The sequence below is a fragment of the Capsicum annuum genome, chromosome 7 (genome assembly GCF_002878395.1).
Source record: "Capsicum annuum cultivar UCD-10X-F1 chromosome 7, UCD10Xv1.1, whole genome shotgun sequence".
Taxonomy (NCBI): Eukaryota; Viridiplantae; Streptophyta; class Magnoliopsida; order Solanales; family Solanaceae; genus Capsicum; species Capsicum annuum.
In genome coordinates, this window is record NC_061117.1 from 2,373,850 (window position 1) to 2,397,446 (window position 23,597).

The window sequence follows — 23,597 nt, forward strand, 5'->3', positions numbered from 1 at the left end:
TTTTTTTGTCCACTTCTAGTAAGAATAATTGTGGATGAATATTGCATGCTGGTCCAATGATAATTTGGGGGCATATATTATTACTAATATCTTATGAATCAGAATATAATTCCAAAAGAATTTGTCTGAAAAAGAATTTTTCAAAGGATTTGAATTCATTATGGATATTAACTAATTTCCTTTTAAAAAAAAAAAAACTCTTTTCTGAATTTATTGGAAATTCGGGATTCATGATCAAAATAAAAAAAGCCTCGACTCTCGAAATCTGAATTATAACACATAAATTAAAACGGAGAAATAATGAATAAACTTATAGATTAACGACATATTATCATCAACGTGTGATGGTATGTATAAGATCTTTTTAATATTCTTTTAACTATATTCGAACTCCTGGTCGGGAATGTCATCTACATGACAATCACACACAAATTGCAACGCAGATGTCACATAGAATGCATATATCTCGACTTATTCAACTTTATACAAAATTATATACATGCTTATCAACCGAAAATTCACATTAAAATCCCATTATACAAATTCAAAATCCAATTTTTCCTAATATAATACTTCTATTTTTTCCCCCTAAATTAACATACAATGTACCTAGACACTTTTATTCACAATATATATAAAAAAAAATAAAAAAATTATAAGAAGTCAAGTCAAGGACCCCAACAAATCTAAGGACAATTGACCATAATTATTGAAATGGCACATTAAATGTTATTCATGAATTGACCTAATAATTTTTTTATGTTTTTTTTATAATCATTACTCCACTTCTTTTATTTTCCTAAGTCAATAAATTTATACTGGTGAAAATTGTGGTGACGTGGTAAGTATTCGTTTATTCTTAAATAAATATTTCGAGCTCAAACCCTAAATATGGAGTCACGCCTTTGGTATGAGACGTTTTATCCTCCTAAATAATAACTTTTCGGTGTGAATTCAAATTAATCAGATTTCAAACAAATTCAGCAGAAAAATTGTGATGACGTGGTACTTATTCGTTTATTCTCAAGTAAAGATTTCGAGTTCCAACCATAAATATGGAGTAAAGATTTCGAGTTTGAACTCTAAATATGATGTCGCGCCTTTCGTATGAGACGTTTTAGCATTTTACGCAATAACTTTTTGATGTAAATTTAAATTAATCAGACCTCAAAACGAATTGACTTGAAAAAAAAGAAAGTTCAATTTTGTATAATGGAATGTACTTTAAGACATTCAATTAAAAGTTTTGCATATGATGAATATTGAACCATTCAATAGAATATTTTGACCGTCACATGCAACATATAGTAAATTCATACTATGAATTATTATTATAATTATAGTATATAGATTATGATTAATTAAATGACTTTATGATTAGTTACACCTTTGACTTAAAAAATAAGTACTCATATAAAGTTTCAGTTACGCACCCTGACTTTTACGGGGTCTATGACCCCCCTATACTATTTTTTATCGTATTTAACTAACATATATTTGCTCCTTATCAAATCTTTTTTTCGTACGCACTTGATGTGCGTGAAATATACATAGTGGTCTAAGTGCCAAATATATGACAATTAAATACGGTAAAAAATAGTGAGGGTTATAAGACCTTCGCAAAGTTCATGATGCATTACTGTAAATTTCGTCAAAGTATAGCTATTTTTTGCACCTTTTTCCCATATTGAATAGTGTATCGCTGAGATAAAAATACAAACTTGGGACGGAATAATATGTGTGACAAACAAGGTCTATCACAAAATCATAACGATTTTATGATGAAATTTATCAATATATCTTAAATTTGTGATTATTTTATGACAAGTTTAACCTCATCAGTTTAAAATAACAACAAACTTTGAAAATTTTTAGAGGTGAGATTTGAGGAAAATAGAGTATACACATATTATATCTTATCTCGCGAACGTGAAAAGATTGTTTTTAAAAGGCCTTCGACTCAACTAACGTATATCAAAGTAGTAAGAATTTCATTATTGTTTTGACTTTAGATTAAATAATGCAAACTAAAGAGAAAATTGCTCCACTATATAACTATTTGTCCAATTAATCAAATTCTTCAAAAAAATTTTTTTTAAATGAACGTAACTTATATTATTATTATTATTATTATTATTATTATTATTATTATTATTATACTAAAGTGGAATTTACTCCATGCATATTTTAACCAAAGAAAATTGAACATGATGACCCATTCAAAAAGATAAAAATAAAAAAGGACAAATAGAAAAAAAAAATTGAGTGAGAAATTAATTCTTGGTCACGTTCCAAACCAACCGGCATTTATATCTATGTCCAAATTGATGGAGTTGAAAATATTGGTCAATTTTTTATTTTTATTTTTTTACATATAAAGTTTATAAATTTTGTACTTTTAAAGAAAAACTTTAAAAAGAAATTATTGGTTGTAACTAGAAAAAAAAGTACTCTATATGGATTCTGAATTTTAAGATACATATATATTTGGTGATTCTTTTTATCAAAAATATAAGGTTTAGATCAAAATTATCAGGTTATGTCGAAGAATCCACGTGGTATATTAAATTACCTCCGTTCTTATATATACAATATCATACTAAAGTAGATGCTGAATTACCTTAATTTTTTTATGTATTTATTTATTTAAATTTCAAATTATTTTTATAAAAATTTTAACTCCGTCTCTAATAATATCATACTAAATGTGACAATAGTGGTACTTGGTACATAGCGATAGCTCATAATTGATAAAGACAATACAATCTAGTACAAAATAATTTCTTAGGAATACTAATTAATTACAAGATGTAGACATTATTCTAAATTTCCATGGAACTTCTAATTTAAAGGACTAATTCAACAAATTTGAACATGAATAAACAAAACAAAACAAAACATTAGAAATTTTATGGTAGAAAAGATAGCAATATAAATACATCTCAATTGCAAATTAGTCAAAGTCTATTATATATCTTGTCTTTTATTAATTCTATAAACCAAAATTACCCTTTTATTTATCATTTTATACATACATACATACATACATATATATATATATGATGTTTTAAAAAATTAATTAAATTTTTGTATGAATCGTTGAATTTCTTTCGTTATATGCATGTATTTTTCCTTTGATGAATTATTTACGTATTTTGACTTGTATAAGAAATCAACATGACCAAGTCCTCGGACATGAGTTATAGTGGGATGATTGTGATCCTTCTATCCTCAATCAGAGCTTTTGGTTCGAGCCTCGAGAATAAGAAAAATCTTATTGGGAGCGCGTGTTGTAACACACGCAAAATGAACCCCGCAACGCACAAATTCAAATTCAATCAAATCACAATAGAAATACTAAATACCGGGTGAGAAATTCCAACAATAAAAAAAAAAAAGAAAATAATATGACCAAGTCCAACGAGGGAATTGTGCTTAATCATTTTTTAAGCAAAATTAATTAAATTAATCTAAAATTAACATAACAAGAAACTTTGTAGAAAATCTAATGACTTTCTTCATGGTTTATTTAATTAGTCCAGCAAGTAATGTTTTAACAAATAATGTGTCATATCTTGTTCATTTGAATTGAATATTTATTGTATGAATAGTAAATTTATTATAATAAATAATAAGCCAGAACACAAAATTTTAAAAATACAATCAGACTTCTCTCCAAAACATTTTTTAATTACATATATCAACCAATTCTATTGGAATAATAATTTAAAGTTGGAGCAGGAAATCAAAGTTGTTCAGAATTTAACTTAATTATTCATGTCTAGTTAGGATATAGATTTTACAAGTCCTAGTTTAATTTGATTTTCAATATTATAATTATGAGTACTCTGTCATATTTGTTGTTCTCTATAACAAAATTTCTTTATAACAGTAAAAGTATATCCAAACAAATGATGCTATCATAAAAAAAAATTTAACTATACAAAAAATAGGCCGTCGATCTGATATACTATACTGATCGAACTGATAGAGTTTAAATTCTAAATTGATCTCGTGTTTTACATAGTCAACTTTCATGTCCTTCCAAGAATTTCTAGTTCTTCCATTGCTAATTATTAATTTTTAAAAAATTACTTATTCAACTAATCATAACAAAACGCGTAGATATATTTCATATTATTAAACTATATAATATAATCCCCTCTTTTTAAAAAAATAAAAATAAAAAATTGGTCTATAAATACCACCATTTATCTACTCTCTTTCATCAAACACAATCCTACAATTTCAAGAATCTATTACTCTCTCTCATTTTTCACACACTCACATAGTGATAACTAATCTTTACACCTTTTATTTTTCTTCAATATATATATACACCCCCCACCCCCACCCCCACCCCCACCACCCCAACCCACCTACCCTACAAGATATCATGAAGATTGAAAGTGAGAAACTTAAGAGATATGCATTGTTGTTAGCTGCAAAAGATTCAGAATATGTGAATAAAATGTATGGAGGATATTTCAATGTGTTTGTTGAAGCATTTGGTGATATAGAATATGGTGAAAAATGGGATTTATTTAGAGTTGTTGATGGTGAATTTCCAAATATGGATGAAATTAATAATTATGATGGATTTGTAGTAAGTGGAAGTCCTTTTGATGCTTATGGGAATGAGCATTGGATTCTCAAACTTTGTTTACTTTTGCAAACTTTGTATCTCATGCAAAAGAAAGTTCTTGGTATTTGCTTTGGACACCAGGTATGGTTTAACTTATATATACTGACAGTATTATAAACGTAAAAAAGAAGTTTTTCATTATTAGGACGTTTAAAAGATAATTGCATGTATCGATTATGGGATTAGTAATCTTAAAAATAAGGCTAGTAATCTGCGACAAAAAAGTTTAGATTCATTTCACCGGCACATGCAAAGTAAATACTACTAAAAAATCGTCAGTTTCAGATAGAGTTTATTTAAATTTGATTAGTCGATAATGTTTCTGATGAGCTAGATTCTGATGGGACGGCTGTCGAAAATTAACAATGATTTTTATGGTAGTGGAATAGGGATGATGTTTTTCTGAAAAAAGGTAACTTAATGCACGAATCATTTTGTGTTAGCTCCTAGAGGGTACTGTAGATGCAAGTATCAGTAGTTGATTTCACGACCACAACACGTGACCTATATATATATATATATATATATATATATATATATATTATTACTACTGATAACTTTATCGTATACTCCAAGACTTCTATAACAAAGATATTTTCTAAGAATAAATAAAATCATCCAACAAGTTGGGAAAAGCACAAATACCAAAGTGCTTTAGACAACATTCCACTTGGTGCAATAGTATATACTTGCATATTCTTGCTCTAAAAGGAAGACCTTTTCTTTGACATGTGGTTGGTTTTTTTTGAACGATCAACAAATTTGCTACGATACATTCCAACTTCACGAGGTCTTATTACCCCTGAACTGAATTTTAGCATATTTTTGTCAATCTTTTTACCTGATGTGGCACCTTTTATCAACCTTTTTAGCTGACATGACACCTTTGACATGAGTCTCATTTTATGGTATAAAGGTGTCACGTCAGCTCAAAAGGATGACAGAAATACGCTAAAACTGAGTTCAGGAGTAATAGAAACCTTGTAAAGTTGGAGTGTGTCGTAGCAACTTTGCCAATAGTTCGAGGGGGTACTGAATGCTTATCTCGTTCTTTTTTCCAAAGAAAAATAGAATTTTTGAATATATATATATATATGTAAGTTAATTATTAACTCAATCTTCATATATTCATAGGTTTTATGTAGAGCTTTGGGAGGAAAAGTTGGAAAAGCTAACAATGGTTGGGATATTGGACTAAGAAAATTGAACATTGTGAAGGACTTCTCTTCACATAACTTTCTTAGTGATTTGGAGGGAATTCCACTAGCAATTTCAATCATTGAATGCCACCAAGATGAGGTAATTAATACTATATTATAAACTTTCTTCTATTATGAAATTATATTTTTACTTAGAAATAATTCTTGGCAATTGTGTGAAACACAAAGTAGAAAGTTAGTCAATCACTATGTAATAACTTTGCCATCACCAACATTTTCCATGCATATTTGACTTGCTAGAATAGCTTTTCAAATTTCAATATATTCATAATGTGAAACAATTTATATATTATCAGATCATCTAAAAGATTCTTAACATGAGCAAAAAAAGATGTAGCTTTTGGTTAAAATAACTCGATAATGCAAAATATCTCGACCCAGATAAAATAATTATCTATCTCTTTTGTATAGACGAAAACCTCTATTTCTTCTTTCGAGTAAACTTGTTTTATATTTCCTCAATAAAAGCGAAAGATTACTTCTAATAATTAAAGCAAGCTTTCTCTTATATACGATAATACTATCAGTAGAGCGGGGTAAGATTTGCATGCACTCCATCCTTTTCATACCACGCTTGTTAAATTTTTCCGATAACCGATATCGCACATGTTGAATTCTAATGGATATGTTATTTTACGATACTACTATCAATGTACAACAACAACATACCTAATATATTCCCACAAAGTGATCGAGGCCTGGGAAGGTGAAGTGTACGTAGTCCATACCACTACCTCAGATGAAGTAGAGAGGTTGTTTCCGATAAGACCCCCGACTCAGAATATATCAATGTATGTAAGTTAAATCAATTCTTGAAAAGTAATCTATAGAAACAACCTCTCTACCATCAGAAAGGTAAAGATAAAATCTGTATACATTCTATATTTTTAAATCCTATTTATGAGATTACACCGAAAATATTATAATTGTTATTAACATAAATTGAATATTTTTTTGGATAGGTATGGGAAGTACCAAAGGGAGCAGAAATAGTAGCAATTTCAGAAAAAACAAATGTGGAAATGTTCATAATGGGAGATCATATATTAGGTATACAAGGTCATCCTGAATATACAAAAGATATACTCTCTAATCTCATTGATCGTCTCCTCTCCAATGGTTCAATTGAGGTAATTAATTAATTAATTATTATAAGTTTATTAAATGTTGCTTTTCAGATCTCGAGATTCAAATTAGGTGATCTTTTCACGATCGATATTCTAAAAGTTTCTTTTAATCGGGGTGACACGAGAAAGACTGTAACTTATAGTACTTTTCTGTATACAGTTTTTTGAATATCAAAATTTTCATTGTAGGATAATGAGTTGATCTAATCTAATTTACATCTTCTAATATAGGAAAATAACATAAATATACACCTTAACTTATTATATTTACACAAATTCTCACCCTTACAAAGCAATTATAAAAATCCCAACTAATTATGTATCTTCGTTGGATGTATCGGGGAGCTAATTATGTATCTTTTCATGGAAAAAATGTCTCTTTGTTGGATGTATGTATATCGACAGACCCAAAATTGAAAAGAAAAAAGTATCGGGAGCTAATTATGTATCTTTACAAAGGAAAAAAAAAAATGTACCTTCGTTGAATGTATCAAGAGTTAATTATGTATCTTGACAGACCCAAAATGGGGATTTTCAGTAATTCTGCAAAATGTCGAAATTATTTGTAATTAAGCTCCAAATTGTCGAAATTTATATTGTTTGCCCTTCTAATATTAGTAACAACTAAATAAATATCTAACTTTATTTTATTAACTTGAGTCGCATATTATAACTCGTAAAAATCTATAAATTTCAAGTCTTGAATTCGCCTCTGGACAGGAGGAATAACAACTTTTTTGCTGTTTACAGAGTGGATTTGCAGAAGATGCAAAATCTAAGCTTTATAAAGCTGAGCCAGATAGGAAGTGTTTGGAAAGAATTTGCAAGAAATTTCTCAAAAGGGAAATGGAATTTATCAATGGCAAAATATGATATTTAAGAACTTGTATTTTCTTGCTTTTGTATTTTTTGTATTTTTTTTTTTTTTATGTTATGATCAAAATAATCAAGTGTTATTTTGATCACATAATTAAATTATGTGAAACTAACAAATGGTAACTAATACCTTTATGTACCCTAGTGATCCAAATATATGTTGTTGAAATGCAATTTACAATACATGATCTTATTAAAAAATTGTTGGGATGACAAAATTTAGAAGTTTCTCTCATTTTATTTTAAATTTCCTTTTAATTTGCGACTTTAAATATAATTGATGATCATTCATAGGAAAATAAAAAGTACTATAACTCGCTTGAAGTTTCATAAAAAGTAATATAAATCTCTTGAGGTCGGAATGTTAAACTCTTCATGACGAAGTTACATTTACTAATAAAAAGGTTCCAAGAATGGGTGGAGTTAGAGAGCAGAAGGGGTTCATTCAAACGCCTTTTTTTCACAAAATCACTCTGAATCTACAACGTTAAACTTTTATGATGTATGCGTAATTATTGATGTAACGTCCTTGATGAAAATTTTGTATCTATCACTTCAACCTGAATTCCTTCGTTGAAAGTTATACAATTTATATAAGTAGAAATAAAATATTTAAATTTCCTCAATGAAATTAATTTCTGCCTCTGCCTTTGATCGAGGGAAGACATGTTTCTTAGTTGACTAATTCAGATCCAAACCATATCAAACTAGTCATTTAAGAGAATAACGCTTCTTAAAAATGAACTTTTTTTATTCGCAAAACTTCTAATTAATGAATATCACACCCATTAATGTGGTAGGAGACTAAATTTAAGTAGTATTTAACTATCAACATTTCGAAAATTTTCCATGTAAGTAGTGAAGTGGTCAAAATTTACAGCTATAAATTTTCCAGACATTCCATTAATTTGTTTGAACATATTGACAATTGACTAACATTCCTATGAAGAATTGAGAGGGTTTATTTGACTTTATTGGAATTCCTTGGTTGCCTTCTTACTATATTTACTAAATATTTGACTTTCTTTTTTCCATCACTTTCCCTTTCTATTGTTCTAATCCTATGGCATACATGCACATCATCATTATATATCGAAAAAAATACTTATATTTTTTCAAAAGTGCTTATTTTTTTGTAAAATAAAGTGTTTGGTCAAGCTTTTGAAAGAAAATAAGTGTTTCTCAGGAGCAAAAATAAACAGTTTTTCAAAAGCTAAAAAAAATAGTTTCGCCTTGAAAACATTGTTTTCAAAAACAGTTTTGAGAAAAATACACTTAGAAGCACTTTTAAAAAGTTTGGTCAAACAGCTATTGCTGCTCAGAAGTGTTTTTTTAATTTATTGATTAAATATAAACTGTATATTATCAAAAGTATTTTTTAAAAATCGCTTATGAAAAAAGTACTTTTCAAAATAAGGGGATTTCAGAAGCTTGACCGAACATGCTATAAGTTATCAATTAGTATAGCCTTGGGTGATCTTATTTTTTTACCCCTCCCTAAGAGCTTCAACCTTTTTGCTCTCGTAGTAACTCAAACACATGACCTTAAGATTGGAGGTGATAGATGCTTACCATTCCTCATCATAAGCTGCTAGTTGGGGGTTTTCTATAAGATTCACTTCTAAATTCACACACATATATGAGCTAGTGTTATCAAAAGCAAAAAGCGCAAAAAAGTTCTAATGTCCCTATATAAGCGCGATTAATGCATAAGCTTTAACGAAAAAGGCGCAAAGGGAGAAAAAATACAAACATATATGTCTAGTCCAAGACTAATAAGTATAAGCAGGAATGGCAAATGTATGAACAAAAAGAAATTGAAAAAAAAATTACGATAAAGTGAAATATCAATTGTTTAGTGTTGCCTCTTCGGGAGAGGTTCATTGGCAAGAGAAAGTATGCCTTATAACCTTGATCGTGACACTAAAGTGCACATTAAGTGAGGTGAGGCGAAGCGCCTTGGACTAAACATAACAATATACATATATAATACAAAATTTATACACCTAACAATAAAGTTAACTATTAACAAAAGGTTTTACAAAGTTATATACACTGTTGTATACAATAAAAATTAGAACAATTAGTTACAAAATAATCTTGAGCAGGGGCTCTATCGGAAACAGCCTCTCTACCTCTCTAGAGGTAGTGCTATGGACTGCGTACACTCTACCCTCCCCAGACCCCACTATGTGAGAATATACTGGGTTTGTTGTTGTTGAGTTACAAAATAATCAAAAATTCAACAGCCATGAAGGCAGTGTATGTTTATTCTGCTTAAATACAATATTGTGAAGGTTTGTAGGAACCAAGGGAAGTGAAAATATGCTAACTTTTTCTTCTTCCTCCTCTTTCAGTACCAATATTTTAATAGCTAATTTTGTGATTTTAGTTTACATCTACAAGTTACAGTTTAATTTTTTTTACTTGTATATAACAATAATGAGGGTTAATAACTTGGGGTTTAAATGTGCTGAGATATTTCACCAAAAATATGTGGACATGAATTCCACTTACCAGTTTTTCTAGCTTCCCAATACCCTCCTTTATATTGATATGTATCACTATCTTTTGGTTTAGCAAACCACCTTGGTTGCCAGCCTCTTTCCTGCCTCTTTGATGCCTGCATATACAAATTCTTGATTCAAAAAAGGTAGCAGGTGCACTAAAGCTCCCGCTATGTGCAGGGTCCGGGGAAGGGCTCCACCACAAGGATGTATTGTACGCAGCCTTACCTTGTATTTCTGCTAGAGGCTGTTCGTAACCTTCTGGTCACATGGGAGCAACTTTACTAGTTACTTCAAGGCTCCCCATCAATTTCTTGATTACTATCTCAATATCATTGCTACAACGACGACAAGAATGCTTCAATCTTAAGTAAGTTCAGCGTACCAAGGACATGACCCTTGATAGGAGGGTGTGGAGGTCGAGGATTTGGGTAGAAGGCTAGTGGTAAATAGTTTTGCGTCTGGTTTCACCGGCTAGTAAAACTAGTGTTTTTTTCGGTATTCTTAGTATTATTCTATCCATATTTTTGTTGTTTTTCTATTTCTACTTCTTGTTTCGTATGTCTCTATTTTCTTACTGATTTTGCTTTCTTTGAACCAAGGATCTTTCAGAAACAACAACTCTACCTGACAAGGTACTGGTAAGGTCTGCGTATATTCTACTCTCCCCAAATGGATATGTTGTTTTACGACTCCCAGACAAAAGGAAAAAGTTACTCAAGCACTAGACATTTCTTTTTATACTTCCTATAAGCAAACGATGGATCCAAAGCAAATGTACTACTATGACTAAAACTTAATCCCACCTGACCTGGATCGCCTATATGGATCTTTTCCTTCCTTTATGCTGTATTTTTCCGTAGGTCTACTTCAATAATGCAACAAAAAAGTAACAGTAATTGCCTAAGGTTCTTCGAGACACAAACCTGTATTATTACCCGTCATAGTGAAATTTGTAGCTTACCACACCATTCTTGATCGACAATCTACAACGTCTCTTTTAGTTTTATAGGCCTCAATTTATAAACCAAATGACAATGTTGGTTGTTTTACTAATTTTTGGGTGAATGATGCTTTTCTAATGTATGTATGAAGCAAAGATAAAACCGAAAGCCTAACAAGTCGTAGATGACACCATGCTAATTTGAATGTTAATGATGAAGAAATTACTATTTCCATTACCTCACGTTGCCTCTGTTCTAACCGCAACTTTTCTGTATCAGCCATATCGTATTCTCCATTTTCGAGAAATCTTTGATCAGGTCTAAGCCTTGAATCTGTTGGCGGCAACTTTTTCTGTTTGCAGAAATAATAGTAGCATCAGTTATAACCATGCGAGACAAAAATATTGATATGAAAATACGTTTGAAAGATGAAAGATGCGGATGAACAGGACACAAAGACGACTATCTATTATAATATGCTCTTACCCTGAGCTCAGGAGAGAGCTCATTCAAGGTGATTGCAAAACGCGTTAAGTTGTACTTTGTTTCAAAATTTGGTGGTTTGCTTCTCTTCCAAAGCAAATGTGACTTCGAATCAGAATCTTGTCCGATATCTTCTGATGGACTATCCCCCATAGAGTAATGCAAACTCTCGTCCCATTTTCCACTAATTGTCGCCACTCTTTTTCCATTCTTATCATGTATGACTCCGTGTACCTGCAAAGACAATTTGATTTGAGTCGATTCATGGAGCCTTTCCCATCCTTTTAGAATGACATAATGTATTTTCGGGCAACCAGCGAACTCAATTTCCACATGGACTGTCCACACATACTACATTTTAAAGGATGGAAAATAGGCTGTTCGAGTACTTTTAACACTAATTTGATGCAGGCTCGGTGGATGCTATATTGAGTAAGTGTTGGAGTAATAAAGAATGCAGCAATTTTTTAACCAAAATCTCCACAAAAAGATCGCATGGTTCAGATATTACCATCCGGCAGAAGATCACAACAGCAATTATTGAATAGAATGTGATAAAGTTGGAAGAACTTAAGCACAAATAAAGTGGAGATGCGGCACCTGGTGAGGATTTCTTTCCACAATAGACTGCTCCTTAAATTTTATCTTGCAGGAGTAATCTCGATTCCCTCGTATATACATCGTACCATAGTGTTCACAATAGAGCTTTCCTATAATGATGTTGTAGATGGAAGTTGTAACCTATATAATTCAGTTTAACAGTTCAGTAAACTTCCACAAAAGGAGTTGCAGCATTTTCAATTTTAACACGCATACCTTGCCCCACTGAAAAACTTCTCCATCATCGAACTCCAAGGTAAGGGTACCAACAGGGTCAACTTGGATTGATCGACCCCAGAATTTACTTTTCAAATTTGTATCTCCCCAAAATTTCCAACCTCGAGCCTCGCAGTGGCATGCAAGAATCATGGGGTGATGGCTAACCTATGTCAACAGGAAATACATTATTAAGCATTCAGACAAGAAAGCATGCTCATCTATTCCCTTGTGCCATTAATTTTGGGAAAATGATTACATGGTAGCTGCAAAAGGGAAAGTAAACAGGTAGTTATTACTAATTCTAGGAACAGTGCGCAACAAGATTTGAATGGTTAACAAATGACAGTTCTGAAGTTCAAAAAACACTTTGCTCAGTTGAACTATGCCAAAAATATAGAAGGCAAAAACTACGACGAAATTCCTATAAACAATGCTTGGGAGACTAGGCCTAACTCAACCCCAAAAGCTCGCTCATGAAGGGACAACCAATGAACAAGACAAACTAGGCAAGAGGGAACAAGACGATAATAAAAGTCAAGTTGAAGAGATCTCTGGAATATTACATAACCTAGCCATGGAAGCTCTTTTCTGTACCAAATTTTCTTACGAGGGGTAATTTGTTTCTTGACTGTCAAAACTTACAAATATGTGATTGTAAACGTGAAACATATATGCAAATAGGTCAAGATCGAATGTCAATCTTACATCGTCTGAAGTATTTCACTTATAAGTGCTTAATGCTGGTAGTACATGGTGCCTGTTTGTGTTTCAAATATTAAGATATAATCATTCATCATTTTGTTAGTAGGTTTGAGAGATAAAACTTCAGAGCGAACCGGTAAAAGTTGCAGAATGCTTTCGGGATCTGTTTCTTCTATGGACATTATATGCAAGAACAGAGAAAGAGAAAGCAAAAGTGACACTTCATCTAAGAAAATACAGTGGATCTTCTCACATCAGCTCATTAAAGCTTTGACGAAATAAATCAATTCAGAGGACGATGTTTGCCTCAGGCGAACACATCCATTTTTGCCTTTTGCATGTTTCTACATGTACATAGTAAGTCTAAAGTTGAAGAAATAATGAATAGACAATGATCTAGAATAAGTAAAAGGGACCATTTAAAATCAGCTGCTTTTAAGAGTACCTTCTCCGAGATGAAATGCAATCCCTTGTCTGGGAAATCGGCTTCATATGTCTCGCCTAATAATGGATTAAATGGCTTGTAGATTCTTCCATCAGTTGAAGCATATCCGGATACAGCAAATGCTGCAACGCTAAGAATCCTCATAATGCTATTTCCCTACAAAGTTTTGTGAACGAAGGTATATATTCATAGGGCAGAGGAGGCAAAGTATGACATGCATCACAGATGACAGAAATCCTAAAGGAAAGGCATTTACAGAGTATTGCTTATTAAAATACCTTCTGAAGATGAGTTAATAAATCCTGATTTGTTAATCTAATGATAATGCTTAGAAAAAAGTTAAGAGAAGGTTTCAAATACCTTTATCCTTCTAAAAATTGAAAAGTTAAATTTAACACAAGATGACACTGTTTCTAATCTGTCGTCTATCATTACAATACATCAAAGCATATCCATTCTTCCTAAATAAATACAAAGAAATAGAAATCCAAGAACGGAAAGATAGAAACAACTGTCACGAGTATACTGAAGCAAATACGGGAATCCTCAAACAAAGGCAAAAAGAGAAAAGCTCAGCTACATTCATATATTACAAATTTCTCAAAAGATTTTATTAGTCTTGGAGTTGCATGGTCAGCATGGCTTCGTTCGGCAACTATCTGACTAGTCATATATATGATGCCTAATCAATGCACGGAAGCAACAAATTAAAATGAACAGAAAATGATTACCGCTTTTCCCCATTCATATGCTTGGTCAAGAAGGTAAGAGTATTCAAATTCTTCAAAGCACCTTTGCAACGAAGAGAGTGGCTCATTGAAGAAAACTGGTAAACAAACTTTAGTTAGATCCTTGCCGATGTTATCTTTGATCATTGACCAAAGGCCTACTCCCTTTTCCTTCTCAAGTGGTTCTGGCAATTTCTTCCTTCGCTTCACATAAGGATAGTCGGATGTAGCGGATCTTGTACCAGAACTAAGACCATCTTCAGAAGGATAAAACTCTACACTCGCAGAATCAAATGATGAACTTTCATCATCAGGATCGGCACTTCTTGTGGAACTCGAAGAAAGAAAATCTTTAGCATCAAAAAACAAGTTATCAGCATCTACTTCATCATCCGTTTCCTCCTCTTCGTTGTCAGATCCACTTGCACTGCCTCCTAGAAATACTATAAGAAGAAAGAAATTTAGTCAGACAACTTTCTCCAAATGCATCATTTAACAATTTAATCAAGTGTAGTTCCATCAGCCATACATTTGTTACTAGATTCATAGAACGTATTTCTAAGATCTTTGATCAGTGAGGTGAAGCTTTCTACTAGAAATGTTGGCATTGTTATTTTAGGAGATACAAATGGAAAACCATAAGTGAAGTTGAAACAATTTCACTGCATCAGTGAGAAACAACTTCTAAACATGCATACCTCTAAACTTATCCATGCCTACTTCAGAATAAGTTTGACGAGAATTTGCCTGTCTGTGACCCTCATCAATGAGCGTGTTCTCGAGGTCGACTTTCTCTGTCTGTAGGTGAGCAGATTAAGAGCAGTTTTAGTGTATCATAAAGCACATGAGTATTATGATTCTGAGGCTCAACTAACTAGAATTCAGCAAACAAATTGTAGTTCTCTCTACTACAAGTTGTAGTCTACAACATAAATTCAATATCATTAAAAGTCAAAAGGGCTTTCAGTTTGAAACCTAAGTCGGGATTCAACAATGAAATCAAGTGAAAATAATCTCAACTGACATAGCTAAAAATATAGAAGCAGAACCATTTGGGGGCATAAAGAAATAAAATATATGCCTGTATTGCTTATCTGAGGTCTGCATCTGCTATTTAGTAATGCTAGTGGAACTTGAAATGCTTAGAAGTTTTTGTTACGTAAATTACAGTAGTAGTAGTAGTAGTATACAGAAAAAGCAGACATTATTTAGAAAAAAATCTAGTGAGTCTTAACAAAGATAGCATGTTCCAAATTACTTTTTAATCGTGCGTTTTTCATTTATTAGATGGAGAAAAGAATTTCCTTTTTTTCTGAAGAGATATAAGTAAATCTAGCACCTGATGATTTCTCATGCAATACAATTCAAATTTTAGTAACTGTTAGGCCATTATAGAAGGTTGTCACATGATTTTAGTAATTTGAGATAAAGGATTGATTCGAAATAGAGTATCAACATCTTTCCTCCATTCCACGGTTCATTATTACTCCTGCATTTGCAAATAGTAAGTCGTACACTTTCCACTTCCTCTCCTTTCCTTCGGCTGATATTTCAACATTATTTTCTAATTCTTTCTCTATACTAACTATTCCGGTTACTGCAGTCTCTTTCACTAGCCAAGATTCGCTCTCCTGTGTTCCCGTTCTATTCTCACTTTTCCAAATTATGACGAATAACTATCATAACTGTGCAAATTTTCTTCTCTCTTTTACATTCTATTAATAAAACTAACAGTGTAAGACTGTAAGTACTCCAGCACTGATAACTTAGAAGTGCTCTACCTTATAAATCCAAAATAAACTCTCATGAGGAATCCATACTAAATAGGATACGACATACGATCCATCTTGTTGCCATACAAGCTCGTCAATGGTTGCTGAACTGTTTACTTAACTCTTCCCTTCTAGCATGTAAAACAAATCCACGCCCTGATTGATATTCAGAGGAAGTCCAGGAATTGATGATCGCCAGCTTTATTATTAAGGCAGAATCAAGCATGAACCACATTCATCAGTTAAGTGACTAAGTCAGCTATATGGAGATTCAACACGAGTAGCGAGGCAGAGGAGTTTCTTAGAATATGCTGCAGACTCGAGAAAGAAACTCCTAAGACTAGTTCAACTCAATTGAGTGTAAATGCATGGTTATCTCTCATCGACTAGACTCTCTGTATGAAATTGAAGTTCTCTTTTTGGTTTCAGAAAAATGGAATTCAAGGAATGTTTGAAGCTATCTCATTGACGAGACTCTTCAAGTGAATCATTTACGCTCCTCAAGCCAAATTGAAGTCTTCCATTTCGGTGTAGACCGAAATAGAGTTCAATTTATGTATGTCTGAAATTCTTCTGGTCTCATAACAAGACTCCTCAAATGAATGATTTTTGCTTTATAATGCTACTGGTTAAGATTTTTTCCTACATAACATTTCGTATAGGGTATTCTATGTTGTTGTGAGAAGTGCTAACGTGAATAAGAGCTGCCGAGCATATCACGTCTTCCTAAGCCTTTTAATAACTGCAGAACTTCATTCAATAACAATTTGAGTTCCCGAAGTGTTGTTTTCTAATAGAAAAACTTATGAAACAGTTAGCAAGTAGAAGTTGCAAAAGGATAGGAAAAACATGCCATTTTATGGCAGGTCATACCTCCAGTTGTCCCAACTTATCAAGCAGTAGCATCTGCTTCCGCTTCACCTGCTGGAGATGGCTATGCAATGTTACAAATTCATTTCTCATAATCTGCTCACTGTCCCGAATCACTACCTCACTTACTCCATCCTCCAAGAGTCGTTGCCTCAACTTTTCAGTTGATACAGACAAATTCCCATTCATTTGAACGTCAAGAACAGGATCACTTGTTGGAAACAACTTTTTTCCCGCAGTCAATGCCTCCAACCAAGTACGTCGATCTTCCCTTGTTTCTGCCTTCAAATGCAACCTCTTTCTCGCAGTATTTATAGAAAACCTCCGGTCATCTGAGCGACTTTCTATTGACGCGACCTATACAAACACTAATTGGTTAGTAGAATATTCAACTCCGAAATCAAAACAATCAGACGAAAAAAAGCATCTGAGTTACAAATTGATATTTTATATGGCACACTAACATTGATGGAGAGTGCATAACTAACAAAAATTCTATAAAGGGCAGCCCGGTGCACTAAAGCTCCAGCTATGCGCAAGGTCCAGGAAAGGAACGAACTACAAAAGTCTAATATACGCAAACTTAACTTACATTTTTTGCTAGAGATTGTTTTCCATGACTTGAACACGTAAACCTCATGACAACAACTTTACCAGTTACATTAAGTCTCCCTTTCATACAATTAATTATAACTAAATAATTTCTATTAAAAAGCTTGGAAATGAGGAAATATAAAAAACAATTGTTTATTGTATGCAGCTTTTCCTACATTTCTGCAAGAGGTTGTTTCCATGTCTTGAACTTGTGACCTCCTTATCACACCGCAACAACTTTCCACCAGTTACGTCAAACCTTAGAAATGAGGAAATACAAAAAGCAGTTATTTATTGTATGCAGCTTTTCCTACATTTCTGCAGCTAGGTTGTTTCAACATCTTGAATTCATGACCTCCTTATCACATCGCAACAACTTTCTACCAGTTACGTGAAAGCTTAGAAATGAGGAAATATAAGCTGTCAAATAAACTTCATCAAGTCCCAAAATTTCAACTGTGCCACGTAAATCGAGAGGAACGTTCCAAATTCCTCGAAGTATTAATCCTACGAAAGCTCACGATATTCGCAAGGTCCAGTGAAGGACCGGGCCACAAAATGTCTATTATCCACAACCTTAGCTTGCATTTCTGCTAAAGGTTGTTTCCACATCTCAAATTTATGAACTCGTAGTCACATGCCAACAACTTTACCAATTACGTCAAATAACAAAAAATTGATTGCTTCTCGAAATTTCAACTATGCTACGTAAATTGGTACAAGATGCCAGAGCCTGCTTCCACTGCTCAAATATGTGACCTTGTAGCCACATGCCAACAACTTTACCAGTTACATCAAATAAAAAAATTAATTGACTCTCGAAGTTCCAACTGCGTCACGTAAATTGAAACTAACTTTCCAAAATGTCTATTATACACAACGTTACCTCACATTTCTGCAAGAGGCCGTTTCCACGGCTCAAATACAGGACCTCGTAGTCACGTACCAAACAACTTTACCAGTTAACGTCAAATAAAAAAATTGGTTGATTCTCGACAGGCTCAGACTATTAGTATAGAAAATATAGCATACCTTGAGGTGAATTTCTCCGAAAGGTTTTCTCCGGTAAGATTTCTCCGACGTAGTAATTCTAGAAGTATTAATCCTACGAAACGACTTCTCTCCGACGATCAACGATCCTTTCTCCGTTTCCAAATTCGTAACAATTTTATGCCTTCCATTAATTTTATAATAAGAAAGCACACCATCGTTTAACACAAACCATCTCGGTCTCCATCCACGTCCATAATTCACCCATTTATACAATATTCCTGAAATTCCATTGCCGTTTCGCTCGGAAACGTCGTACATTCTCGCTGAATGAAATTCATCGCCGCCGGTAATTTCCGATTCTACGGCGGAGCGTCGTGGTGACGACGGTGGATGCAGATCGAGGAATTTGAATAATGGAGTATTGTTTGTTGCCGTTGCCGGTGTTGAATTCCGATCATACGCCGTCGCCGGGGTAGTATTCCGATCAGCTACGTCGGTGTCGCAACAAAGAGGATGCATAATTATAAATTTTTGGTATTTATTACAAGGAGAAAATGATTGATTTTATTTAAATTTTTTCTCCCGCGAAAATCGGAACTTTCGAAATTCATTTTGAATTTATATCTGGTATACGTGTATAATAATAAAGAAGAAATAATATAAAAATACACATTAATTTAATATTTACATAAATATCCACTCATACGAAGTAATTACAAAAATCTCAATTAATTATGTATCTTCTTGGACGTATCCTGAGCTAATTATGTTTCTTTACAAAGGTAAAATGTATCTTCGTTGGATGTATCGGAAGTTAATTATGTATCTTTACAAAAAGAAAAACGTATCTTTATTGGATATGTCGGGAGCTAATTATGTGTCTTTATAAAAAAATATGTATTTTTCGTTGGATGTATTATGCATGTCGATAAACCCAATCAAAAAAAATGTACCTAAAGCTAATTATTTACCTCGACATACCTACAATTGAGATTTTTAACAATTATACAAAATGTCAAGATTTTTTTGTAATTAAGGTCAAAGCTGTCGGAATTTACGTTGAAAAAAATAACATAATCAAGTACCTTAACTTATTATATTTACACAAATATTCACCTTTACAAAGTAATTACAAGAAAATCAACTAGTTATATATCGAGAGTTAATTATATATCTTGACAGAATCAAAATTGAAAATAATGTATCGGAAGCTAATTATGTATCTTTACAAAGGAAAATGTATCTTCGTTGGATGTATTATCTATTTCGACAGATTAAAAATTGTAAAAAATGTATTGAAAGCTAAATATGTATCTTTACAAAAAAAAAAATGTATCTTTATTGGATATATTATGTATCTCGACAGACCCAAAATCAAAAAAGATGTATCGTGATCGAATTATGTATCTTTTTGCAAAGGAAAAAATGTATCTTCCTTGGATGCATTATGTATCTCGACAGATCTAGAATCAAAAAAATATATTGGGAGCTTGTTATGTAATTTTACAAAGGAAAAAGTGTATCTTTATTGGGTGTATTATGTATCTCGACAGACCCAAAATAAAAAAAAAAAAGATGTATCGTGAGCTAATTACGTATCTTTGAAAAGGAAAAAACGTATCTTCATTGGATGCATTATGTATCTCGACAGATCTAAAATCAAAAAAATATATCGGGAGCTTATTATGTAATTTTACAAAGGAAAAAATGTATCTTTGTTGGTTGTATTATGTATCTCAATAGATCTAAAATCGAAAAAAGTACATCGAAAACTAATTATATATCTTTACAAAGGAAAAAATGTATCTTCATTGAATATATATGGAGCTAAATATTTATCTAGACAAATTTAAAATTAGGATTTTCAATAATTATGCAAAATATCGAGAGAAAAAAAATCTATAATTAAATTCTAAACCGCAGAGATTTATATTGTTTTCTCATTAATAAAGGGATCATATTCTTCATTAAATGATGATGTTATATTTACATCATTTTATTAAATTATGGAAGATATATATGCATTAATTACTTGTTTAACTAAGAGATTATATTTAATCATAAAGATTATATTCCTTTATTTAGTTGATGACACGAAGCGAAAATCTATGTGGGTCAAATGGACTACGTGCAAAGATCTAACTTTTCTATAAATAATAAAAAGATTATTATTAGAAAAAATAATATAAATATATATATATATATTACCTTATTATATTTATACAAATCTCTACTTTTATAAAATAATTATAAGAATCTCAACTAATTATGTATCATTGAATGTATCGGGAGTTAATTATGTATTTCGATAGACACAAAATCGAAAAAAATGTACCGGAAGTTAATTATGTATCTTTACAAGGAAAAAATGCATCTTCGTTGTATGTATCGAAAGCTAATTATGTATCTCGACAAACTCAAAATCGAGATTTCAGTAACTATGCAAAATGTTAGAAATGCCTGTAACTAAGTTCCAAACTGTCGGGATTTATGTTGTTTTTCCTTATTATTACCCGGTGTAAATCATCGAAAATCAAATTATCGAATCAAATCGAGATATATCACACTAAAGTTAGATTTTCATATCGGATTAAACTTTGAAAGTTTGATATTTAATAATTACTTTTAATTATTGTGATCAACTCAACGACATATTCAGTGTGTTTCCAGACGATGAGGTATGACTTTAATCATCGTAATCGAATAACTAAAATCGAACTTTGAAAGTATTAATGTCCATCCTAAATGAATTATTTATCATATTATAATAAATCACATTAACGAGTGAAATGAATGTTTGATTGACTTATTTTGATAAATTAATTATAACGTTAATGCTTGAGAGTGAAAATCTACTCTTTATAAATAATTTCTCTATATATACAACAAATAGTGCAAATCTTACTTCAATAATATTCCCATTTTATTTGGAGGGCCCTCATTGGACCATCAATGTCCAATATATATTTTTGACTCTTAATTAATTAAATTCGCAATAATCTTATTCATCTCATCATAATATCGCACTTTTCAGGATTACGTATTTTTTTCAATTAGAGGATATATTACGACTCCAAATCTAGCAAAGAAGTTGTATTGTGTTTGGCATCCGATATTTATTTTGATGTTCAATTTTCAGATGCAGTGTCTAAAGTTTTTATATGACTGAAAATTTAATTGTTCGACTTCCAACCACTTGTGATCAAAATTCATGCATGTATGACTGAAGTCTAAGTAAAAATGACTAAATTTAGTTATGTACGTATATGAAGTTCAGGAAAAAATGTTTGAGCTTCCGTCATGCAAAAAATGGCCAACGTCTGGACATCAACTATATGAAACTTCAGACATAATGTATCGTTTTAATTTATTAGTTAACCATACAATAAAATCAGTATTGATCTGATGTAAACATCGGTGGAAGCACATTATCTGATATAAAAAAAAAATAAAAAAAAAATCTTGATTTTAATATTGTATTTTAAAAATAAACCCCACCCCACCCACCCACACATTTTTTTTTTTTAATAATAAAGTGGGGTGGCACCTCCTCTTTTAACCTAAGGTAAGGAAAAAAGGCAATTTGCATAGTTTCTTTTACATATTCTTATCCAAAAACTAGGAAAAAGTGAAAAAGTTTTTAAAAGGCAAAAACTTTGGTTAAAAAAAATAATAAAATATTTATGCAAAATAAATTCAGTTACTAAAAAGTAATTGATATATAAAAAGTGGGGGCAAACTGTAAAAGGACTGAAAATGTGAAGGCACGGGTGAATACCTTTTTCTTTTTTCATGCGCTATTCCCAATTCACTTTATGGACTTTATATATTGGCCCCTCTAATTTCTTAAAAGTTTAAATCTCTCGTTTTAAATTATCTGTCGTGATTTTAAAAAAAAAAAATTAGTTTAAATTATTTGATATTTAAGATTTTAAAGTAAAATTAATTATTTTTATTTAGTAGTAATTGTTCTCGATAACTATAAACACCTTGTTTATGAAGTGATAACACATAAATGAAGCAAATTTCAAGTAGATTATAGCATACGTAAATAAGGGTTAAATAGTTAACTCCTCCAAATAATTACAAAGAGCAATCTGATGTACTAACGCTCTTGCAACGTGTGAAGCCCAAAGAAGAGTCGCACCACAAAGGTTTATTGTACGCATTCTTATCTTATATTTCTGTAAGAAATTGTTTCCACGGCTCGAACCAGCGACCCCTAGATAGCATGGACCTCATTACAATATTTTCTTACTGAAAGTGTATTGTACGCATTCTTACCGTACATGTTTCTACGAGAGATTGTTTCACGGCTTGAACCAGGGATTTTCAGATAACATGGACCTCATTACAATATTTTCTTACTACAAGTGTATTGTACGCATTCTTACCTACATATTTTTGTAACAAGTTGTTTCGCGGCTTGAACGTGCGATTTCAGATAACATGGATCTTATTACAATATTTTCTTACTGAGAATGTATTGTACGCATTTATACCTTACATATTTCTACAAAAGGCTATTCCATGGGTTAAACCAGCGACCTTTGTGAATCTTAATATAATTTTTTTTATTAAGAATGTGAAAAAAATACGACAGATAATTTGAGACGAACAGAGTAAATTACTTTTAAAGTATGGCACTCACATTTTTTGTACTTTAATTAATAAAGCAAAAGATCCAACGTGGAAGAATCAATTTCTTCTACTCTAGTTAGAAGGAGAAGAATAAACGAATTCCAACAAAGATTTGGAATTTGGCAATTCCCATAAACACTATTTATTTATTTATTTATTTCTAAATGTTTAAATAGTTGTTTGTACTTTATACAATGTTTTTAGGACTAATTACTAATTTATTGGTTAAAA

The 23,597-nt window shown here is 31.7% G+C and overlaps 2 protein-coding genes across 2 annotated transcripts; one reads left to right on the top strand and one right to left on the bottom strand.

The window, feature by feature from the left end:
* Positions 1 to 4,231: 4,231 nt before the first annotated feature.
* On the top strand, positions 4,232 to 8,058 carry LOC107854225 (gamma-glutamyl peptidase 3). Its single transcript, XM_016699222.2, has 4 exons — positions 4,232 to 4,726; positions 5,780 to 5,944; positions 6,828 to 6,995; positions 7,743 to 8,058. The coding sequence occupies exons 1-4, from the start codon at positions 4,397 to 4,399 to the stop codon at positions 7,863 to 7,865; spliced, it is 786 nt and encodes a 261-aa protein (XP_016554708.2). The 5' UTR covers positions 4,232 to 4,396; the 3' UTR covers positions 7,866 to 8,058.
* Positions 8,059 to 9,865: 1,807 nt separating this feature from the next.
* On the bottom strand, positions 9,866 to 19,318 carry LOC107854212 (oxysterol-binding protein-related protein 1B-like). Its single transcript, XM_016699214.2, has 10 exons — positions 18,765 to 19,318; positions 17,142 to 17,495; positions 15,195 to 15,294; positions 14,500 to 14,939; positions 13,769 to 13,924; positions 12,619 to 12,786; positions 12,403 to 12,543; positions 11,806 to 12,036; positions 11,558 to 11,671; positions 9,866 to 10,491 (listed from the first exon to the last, which is right to left on the bottom strand). Exons 1-10 carry the CDS (start codon positions 19,242 to 19,244, stop codon positions 10,333 to 10,335), a joined length of 2,343 nt encoding a protein of 780 aa, XP_016554700.2. The 5' UTR covers positions 19,245 to 19,318; the 3' UTR covers positions 9,866 to 10,332.
* Positions 19,319 to 23,597: the final 4,279 nt, after the last annotated feature.